This window comes from Rutidosis leptorrhynchoides, chromosome 4 (assembly GCF_046630445.1).
Source record: "Rutidosis leptorrhynchoides isolate AG116_Rl617_1_P2 chromosome 4, CSIRO_AGI_Rlap_v1, whole genome shotgun sequence".
Taxonomy (NCBI): Eukaryota; Viridiplantae; Streptophyta; class Magnoliopsida; order Asterales; family Asteraceae; genus Rutidosis; species Rutidosis leptorrhynchoides.
This window is the reverse complement of record NC_092336.1, coordinates 139,001,851-139,010,956: the sequence shown is the minus strand read 5'-3', so window position 1 is coordinate 139,010,956 and position 9,106 is coordinate 139,001,851. Positions and strand designations below refer to the sequence as shown.

Below are 9,106 nucleotides of genomic sequence, written 5' to 3'. Positions count from 1 at the left end.
TTTGTCGCGATAAATATTAATGTTCTGAAAACCTTTTAAGAACTTTTAAGAATTATTTATATCAGTGTCACAGTGTGATGAGAATGATATGAGATTTACTTCTTCCTTTAAATCACCCTTCCCCTGTATGGCTGTATATAAGAAAAAAAGGGGGATTGTATGCTAAGTCAGCAGCTATAAAACAGCTCATGAAGGTCAATTTGAAACTCTTCTTGTCTTTGCAACAAAGTGCAATACTGAAACACTTATAATTGCTCTACAATTTTCACAAGAAACATACACTACATTATGATCCTGAAACCTTAGGATTCACCATTTCTAGTCAATGGCGGGTCTTTATTCGTCTATCAAACTTAGTCCATCTTCATCATCATTATCTCAATCTTCTCAAGTTTTCACTCCAAGAATCTTATTTTTGCTATCTCTTCTTCTCTCGCTAACAGCATTCGCATTCATCGTTCAACGGCATGGCAAAATTGGTGACCAGTTATACAGATGGCCGTCTTTAAACCGCCTTGAATATATGGGTATGAATACCACCACCACACACACATCTTCCAATTGCATCGAGACTTTGGGACAAAGCCAGTCTATATCCTTTCCTTATTTCAGAGAATGGAATTTCAGTTACAAATCTGATGTTAAACCTAAGGTATTCAACATTGAAGCTTTCTGTAACTTCTATTTTTTTGAAAATTTGATAACGATTCATCCAATTTCTTGTCTTTTCTGGATATTTGGAATGATATTTTTTCTATATATAGAAGAAAAAAGTTATATTTTATTTCTTAAAAGTAGAGCTGAGGAGTTACAATTCTAAAATGGAATTGATATCAATGTTTTATTAATATTTCATTTATTTGTAAAATTTGTGTAAAGTTATGGTTTTTTGTCAATTTGCATTCCAAAAAGTAACTTTTCTAGTGAATATTTTTTTTTTTCTATTTATAGTCAATTCTCTTTAATTTTATACTCGTATTATTTTGTAGTTCATTGATGATAAAAGAAATTTCTTATAGGCTAACGAACATATATTTGACAACATAGTCTAATTTACTTTAATTTGATTTACTTTAGAATTAGAGTTATAATATATCACCCATATAATATATTACCAACCTTCGTTTGACACATTTGTGGAAAGTTGATCATTTTGATTAATCATTTAATATGAAGATTGCTTAATTTTTATGTGGTTTTGCTGATGGAAAAAGAGCTACATAAGCATGTGAAAGCAAGTCCATTTCCTTTCAATAAAATTAGTATTCTAGTACTACCTCCGTCCCTAAATTATTGTCCAGTATTCTATTTTGGGATGTCCCAAATTAATTGTCTACTTCCATAAATAGAAAGGAAAGGAGATATTTCATTGGTGGATCTGGAGAGAGAAGATATTTCATTGGTGGAGAAATAAAGTTAGTGGGATTTTCTAAAACTGTGTGTTTTTTGTCTGGGGACAATTAATCTGGGACGGAGGGAGTAATTTTTAAAGGGGACTAAACCATTCGTTGCGATCATCTCGCGTTTCGACTATGCCGATTGATCCGTTACAAGATTAAAGGCACAACGATCTTGCAAGGATACTAGATGTATTTGCGTTTTTGTTACAGTTTGTTGCAAAAGGAAAAACAACCAAGGAAATATAAAAGTAAAAGAGAAAATGAATGATGGGTGTTGCAGATGTAACAAAAAGTATATATGCAAACACTATATGGGGAATATTGTTTTCTTTTATTTCTCTCTTTACTTGTACACTTTTAGACTTACAAATAAAGAGGCTATTTCTCTCTGGCCTTTTACTTCTTTATGTAAAATAACTAGAGGCCCTATTCCCCTCTTTCTTTTACATTGGTATTTATACAAAGTAAAAGAAGTAGTTGACTCTCCACGTTCCAATATTAACTATGGAAACATGGGCATGAAATTATGGATGATGGAGTAACCAACTGAGATCATGCTCATAACCTCTATTGACTTCCTCACACCTCCTGTTTTCTCGGAGATCAGTTGAGATTTTGATCCACCCGGATCATTCCTCCCTTTCTCCGGCGAGGCTCAACTCCTGTTGAGCCTAGAATTATAAATTAGGAAAAAATCCCGAGCCACCTTAACGGGAAGCTCATCTTGATTCGTTGGCAGACCTTCTACTACCATTTTGATGTCTTTTGTTTTCTTCTTTTTCTTGGCCATTCCTATGCACCTTGTAATTATTTGCGGAAGCTTTACAAGTCGTCTCACAAATGAACAACCCGCTCTGATACCTTATGATCCGTTACAAGATTAAAGGCACAATGATCTTGCAAGGATACTAGATGTATTTACGTTTTTGTTACAGTTTGTTGCAAAAGGAAAAACAACCAAGGAAATATAAAAGTAAAAGAGACAATGAATGATGGGTGTTTGCAGATGTAACAGAAAGTATATATGCAAACACTATATGAGGAATATTGTTTTCTTTTATTTCTCTCTTTACTTGTACACTTTTAGGCTTACAAATAAAGAGGCTATTTCTCTCTAGCCTTTTACTTCTTTATGTAAAATAACTAGAAGCCCTATTCCCCTCTTTCTTTTACATCGGTATTTATACAAAGTAAAAGAAGCAGTTGACTCTCCACGTTCCAATATTAACTATGGAAACATGGGCATGAAATTATGGATGATGGAGTAACCAACTGAGATCATGCTCTTAACCTCTATTGACTTCCTCACACCTCCTGTTTTCTCGTAGATCAGTTGAGATTTTGATCAACCCGGATCACCGATGCAGCGATAATAACCTTACCCCTATCGCTGCTCGGGAGGAACCTTGAGTATTCTTTTTATCATTATCAATATCATTATCATGATCTTATATATGCTGGAACATTTAGTTCCTTTCATGCTTTTATCACTTACATTACACAAATTAAATATTAATTTGTGAGACAATAAAAAATTAAAGGACTACATCTTGCTAACTTATCTCTACAAAAATAAATGAACAAGATACTACTATTTATAGCAAGAGGATAAATCCTAATCTTAGTTTATGAAAAATACGTGGAGTTGTGAAGTCCCCACTAATCACAACTCTTTAGCAAATATTTCTCCCTTGCTCTTCCATAAACCCACGTACTCCTCACATGCTCCCTATTATTTAGCAACTAACCATTATCTCTAATTGACCATACAACCAACTGAATTTGCAGCCTTAATAACTCCACGTGCAATTCCTTTTCTTTTAGTGCTACTGGATTATTTATTTCTGTTGGACCGATGTCAATTTGGGCTGCAACTTGAACCAATAACTTTCAACATGCTTCCATTGGACCCTTTGGTTTGGACTTCCATTTTGGCTTTAAGATTAACCTAACAATATAAATCAAACAGTAAAATGGTAAATGGATAAGGTTTTCACTATTTAATATCCGGGGAGGGTAAATATTTTCTAATCGGCTTAGCCAGGTTGTTGCTATGTGTTCCGTGACTGTTTCCTACATTTTGCGCACAGGATGACAACCCACTCAATTAATTAGGTATACCAATGGATAAGTATTTAAACCAAAATTACAAACAATATATACATATTGTGCGTTCTTGGTTGTGCTTAAAAAGCACGAAGATTAGATCGTTATGTGGTAGGGGAAGGAGGACATCCGAATGCCATCAGTGTCCTCCGAAGACAATTAGAAGGCGAAGTGCAGAAAGCATTGATTGCGTCGGTCTAATAGTTAATACATATTTTAGTAATTGATAAGTCATAACATAAACTTGTAGTTAGCGCAGAAGTAATTATGAAAATATATTTTGTACTTGATTACTATCTAAAATTTGTCGATTTTTAGATATGCATTACTTCAAGCACTTCAGCCGGGTTAGAGCAAATACTACCATGGATTTTCTATCATAAAGTTATTGGTGCTACAAGTTTCATTCTGTTTGTGGAAGGAAAAGCCGCAACCGCAAGTGTATCTAAAGTTATAGAATCCATTCCTGTGAGTATTTGATTATCATTTGCGTCCCATTAATCACCTTAAAGATTGTCTTTCGTTTCTGTCACTTGTAAATACTTTATGTTCTTTTTATTGCAGGAGGTGAAACTTGTACATAGGACGAAAGAACTCGAGGAAGAACAAGAAAAGAGGTTGTCTCATTTCCATTTAATATTAAATTTGATTTTCTTAGTCGAAATCCTGATGATTTTTTATTTAAATCTTTAGCCGGATGTGGAATGAGACTTATATGGCAAGATACTTCTACAAACCGTGCAATTATGAATTATTTGTCAAGCAGTATCTTAATACGGAAATGGCTATTGTTATGGCCAGGGTATGCTCTAATTTTCTCTTCTACTCTCGCTAAAGATTAGTTTGAAAAAAACATAATGATTAAGCGTTGAATGCTTCAAAATCTGAACTATACAAAGGTTTTGACTGAACTTGGTATAATCATTCTGAATAAATACTAGAGTGTTGTATAATTAATGTCTTACCTTTACATGAACTGATTTTTTAAACTTCAAGGAAGCTAGTATGGAGTGGATTATTCATCTCGATACAGACGAGTTAATTCATCCTGCTGGCACTCGAGGATACTCTCTTACACAGCTTTTATCAGACGTTCCTGAAAATGTTGATATGGTTGTGTTTCCAAACTATGTAAGTTTTCATACGCCCTTTTTGTTACTTTAGTTTTTCACATAAATTTTTTTATATTATATTCATTTCATTGTTTCAGGAGAGCTGTGTTGAACGAGACGACATAAAGGAACCTTTCACTGAGGTATGATATATTATACAAATCAAAACAATATAGACAGCTGAAATAGGCTTAGTCATATATTCTTTTTGCAGGTCTCAATGTTTAAAAAGAATTATGACCATCTTACGGAAGAATCGTACTCTAGGAATTACAAAGAATCAGTTCGTGGTAATCCGGGATACTTTTTGACATATTCAAATGGGAAGTCGGCTGCTCGTATCCAACCACATTTACGTCCTAATGGTGCACATAGGTGGTATAACTATATGAAGCAACCAAAGTATGACCTTATTTTCATGTAACAATGACAGCTCCTTCTTCTTGTGGGGTATACTACTAATGTCACCAGATGTTTATTGTTTAGCCAAATAACATTAGACGAGGCTGCAATTCTACATTACACCTATGCAAAGTTTTCGGATTTGACATCAAGGCGTGATCGATGTGGCTGCAAGCCTACAATAGAAGGTGTTACAAAATTCTTCTTTTTGGATTTTGATAGAGCTGTGAGTACTAATGCTTCTATTGTCTAACCTTTTCTTTAATTAATGATCAAATGTGTCATTCGAAGATTGTAAATTTCTTTATTTGTGTTGATGAAAGTTATATTAACGAAAACACATTTGAAACTAATTCATTCATACAATTTTCATCAAATATTATATAACACAAATAAAAAATTTGAAGTCAACAATTGTAAAAAGAATGAGTTCACTGGAGATGATCATGTTAATAAGCATGAATACAAGTTATCACATTAGAGAACGATATCACCTCATGCCCATTTATCATATATAATATAAACTAACTCTTTATGGGTTTCAATGTTTGTAGGCTTTTATAATAGCATCAAGTGTAACAGAGGAGGATATGCTAAACTGGTAAGAATCATTATTGAAACTACTTTCATAATTTAACTTATTAAGATGAGATTCTATCTGGTATAAATTTTGTACCTGAAAACTTGTTCATTATTTTGAATAATAAAATATTAACCTTGTGAAAATCAAATTATAGATTAATATTCATTTGGTTCTGTATACATGTTGTCACATTGTGTTGATTCACAAGCCATAAAGTAGTTCGTACACTAGTATATACGCCCTTCGTCCTGAAGCACTAGAGCTTGACTAATGATCATATAATCTACAGGTACCGCGAACATGTTGTGTGGATGGACAAAGATCTAAATAATAAACTTTTAAAAGAAGGAATCTTAACCCGCATATATGCTCCTATGGTAAATACAATTTCCATCCTCCACTTTACAGGTGGTTTTGGGGCGGCTTTGTTAATGTGTCAAGATGGGTCCTCATTATCTGCCGTTAAAATCGGGCAGCCAGACCCACCAATCATTCGTGTCCTTATAATGATGATCATATTTTAACAAGTTGAACTATTATAGATCATTATAGGCTTTTTTGACTGCATGCTAGATGATATCTGACCATTTTAGCCCATTTGACCGTTTCGCGCTTAATTTAATTTTACATATATTCCTCGTTTGACCCGATAACAGATGGGTCAAAGCTGCCACCTCAATTCCACGTCATTACCATTTCTGTTCGTTTCACTTCTCTTATTGTTCATTTTCATCACACTGTTACCAACTTAATAAACAGGTGATTTTGCAAGATTTGAAGGAGTCTGGTGTCTACAGTTCTCTGATTGAGTCCGTCCAGGCAAGTCTATCTAAGGACGCATTCATGTCATTAAATGAAATACAAGTTAGTAAATCATCCAGGAGAATTGGTACAGAAGAATCGGGTATTTCTGTTAGGAATAATTTACGAGCGGATAATATTGATTTAGTAGCAATGCCACCACTCCCTGCTCCGGTAATTGATTTTATAAAAAGTTAGATATGATTTTCATACAAGTCATGGCTGAAATTAGCACCTAAAGTTGCCAAGTTGACAGTTGTATACAAGTTATGTCTAAAATTTAAATAAAAGTAGTTTATGATAAAAATACCAGTTTCTTGTGAATGAGTTGATGGAAGATGGCACCCTGTCCTAATTGCTTTGCATTAAGCTTTTATTTGAATGCTAGTTTCTTTATATATAGACCAAAAAGTTGATTGAAGATGGTAGATAGAAGGATAAAATTTTAAATAATGAAGATGACAGTTGACAGGGTTAGTATTGCTAAAGAAAAATCTAGGACATATTCGGTTTGAACACCAAACCACATAGAAAAAAGAAAATAACTCAATTTAAATAAAAGTAGTAGTATCTTGTGAATCAGTTGATGGAAGATGGTATTGGTACCCTGTCCTAATTATTTTGCATTAAGGTTTTATTTGAATGCTAGTTTTTTTATAGACCAAAAAGTTGATTGAAGATGGTACCTTGTCATAACTGTTAAAATGATTTAACAGAAGTTGGATAAAGTTAGTATTTTGGCCATTTAAAATGATTAAACAGAAGTTGGATAGAAGGATGAAATTTGTAAAAAATGAAGATAACAGTAGTTGACAGGGTTAGTATTGCAAAAGAAAAATCTAGGACATATTCCGTTTAAACACCAAACTACAGAGAGAGAAAAAAAAAAAAAAAAAAAAAAAAAAAAAAACTCCTCATCTTTGATATTATTGTAAAATGATAAAAGTCTTGTAGTTAATACGTATTAATACCTTATAGTTGTGTATGAGTTAACCTTTCTTTATGTTATAAGCTACCCGTAAGTCCCAACTCCTAAACAACATGATGAAATATCATGTTATATGTTTCCCAATTTTTTTTCAAATGGATATATGGGTATGGATAGCACTTTCTCTGTTCAGTTATTGCAAGAATAATAGTGTATGTGGCGGGTTATCCCGTGACCGTTTTCAATTGTTTCACTAACCATCACACGATATGATGTTAGTAATGCATTAGAAATTACCAGAATATTACAGTTAGTACAAATGTTAGTACAAATGTTAATTAACATTCTCTAGACTAACACATCAATAGTCGTCACTAACTGAATTAAAACTACCTCTGACATAAATAGTCACTATGCATCACAAGAGGATCAGGATTTATGATCATCCTTGAAATCAGTTTCAAGAATATACCGAAAAAATCACTCACTGTTATGAGTTATTGTTAGATTATGGAGACATTTATACAAAACGGCGATTAGTTGGTTATCTCGATTGCAAAAGAGTGTTGCTTTGTCAACCACCGAAGCCGAATACATGGCTATTGCGGAAGCTTCTAAAGAGCTAGTGTGGTTGAAGAACTTCTTAGGTGAGTTGGGTAAAAGACAAGACTATTGCGTCTTGTATTGTGATAATCAAAGTGCGGTTCATCTTGGGAAGAATCCAGTGTTTCATAGTCGAACGAAACACATCAAGATAAGGTATCATTTTATTCGACAAAATATAAATGATCGCACTTTATTCTTGGAGAAAATCCTTGGTACGAAGAATCCTGCCGATATGTTTGCTAAGGTGGTTACGACGGAGAAATTGAGGTTTTGAATTACCTCAATTGGTCTTCTCATGTATTGATGAGAGAAGACCCCAGCTAGAGATGTGAATGGTGTTACAAGTTTAACAAGTAGTATTGAAGACCTTTTATCGAAAGTCTACTCATCCGAAGAATGTGTTGAGCGTGCGTGTCCCAAATGGTATTTGGCGGTAATCGAAGGTGGTTTAATGTTCTTGGTTAATTCATTGATATGATTGGAGTTTTGTTCAAAGTCTCCAAGTGGGAGTTATTGTTAGATTATGGAGACATTTATACAAAACGAGAAAGAAAAAAAAAACTGTTTCAACACTTGCACGGATTTTACAGATTTCGGGAAGCGTGAAGCAGTCAAATGCGGCGCATCTTGACATGGATACGGCGCATTCATCGAGCAAAATAGTCCGAGAGTTATTGATGCGGAGCATTGAGCTGATATGGCGCATCAGGGGTCAGATGCGGCGCATCACTATCTCGATGCGGCACATCGAGTGCTGGTACATGAATCTGGAACGTGGAAATTGAAGGGATGCGGCGCATCACCTCTCAGATGCGGCGCATCGCCTCTCTGTCAGCAATTTGGCAAGTTGCAACCTTTACATCCGAGCATGTTTTGGCCTCCTTTCACTTTAGGTGCAAAGTTAATCACTTTACACCTAAAATTAGGGCTGTGATCATGCCATTACAAGGTGGAAAGCATGGCTAGATGGTAAACAATATGATTACTTGTCATGATGAAGATTCCTAGCTAGTTGTCATGGTGGTCTTGTTTCTCCTATATATAGAACTCATTGTATCATATTGTAACACACCAAATACAGATTCTCAGTAATAAACACTCTAGTTGGTCCGTGGACTAAAGCAATCACACCGATTGCATATAACCACGTTATATCTTGTGTCGTTCT

At 34.3% G+C, this 9,106-nt stretch overlaps 1 protein-coding gene across 1 annotated transcript; it reads left to right on the top strand.

Moving 5' to 3' along the window:
• The first annotated feature begins 325 nt into the window (after positions 1–325).
• Positions 326–6,602, top strand: LOC139841055 (glycosyltransferase-like At2g41451). The gene is made up of 11 exons (XM_071831288.1): positions 326–652; positions 3,825–3,974; positions 4,071–4,123; positions 4,200–4,308; positions 4,503–4,637; positions 4,717–4,761; positions 4,833–5,020; positions 5,105–5,246; positions 5,575–5,621; positions 5,893–5,980; positions 6,363–6,602. Exons 1-11 carry the CDS (start codon positions 326–328, stop codon positions 6,600–6,602), a joined length of 1,524 nt encoding a protein of 507 aa, XP_071687389.1.
• Positions 6,603–9,106: the final 2,504 nt, after the last annotated feature.

Bases quoted from the DNA above. Each gene is read 5' to 3' on its own strand.
- LOC139841055 (XM_071831288.1), top strand. From the start codon at position 326: ATGGCGGGTCTTTATTCGTCTATCAAACTTAGTCCATCTTCATCATCA. The intron at 653-3,824 runs GTATTCAACATT...GTCGATTTTTAG, and splicing joins AATCTGATGTTAAACCTAAG to ATATGCATTACTTCAAGCAC. The intron at 4,309-4,502 runs GTATGCTCTAAT...TTAAACTTCAAG, and splicing joins TGGCTATTGTTATGGCCAGG to GAAGCTAGTATGGAGTGGAT.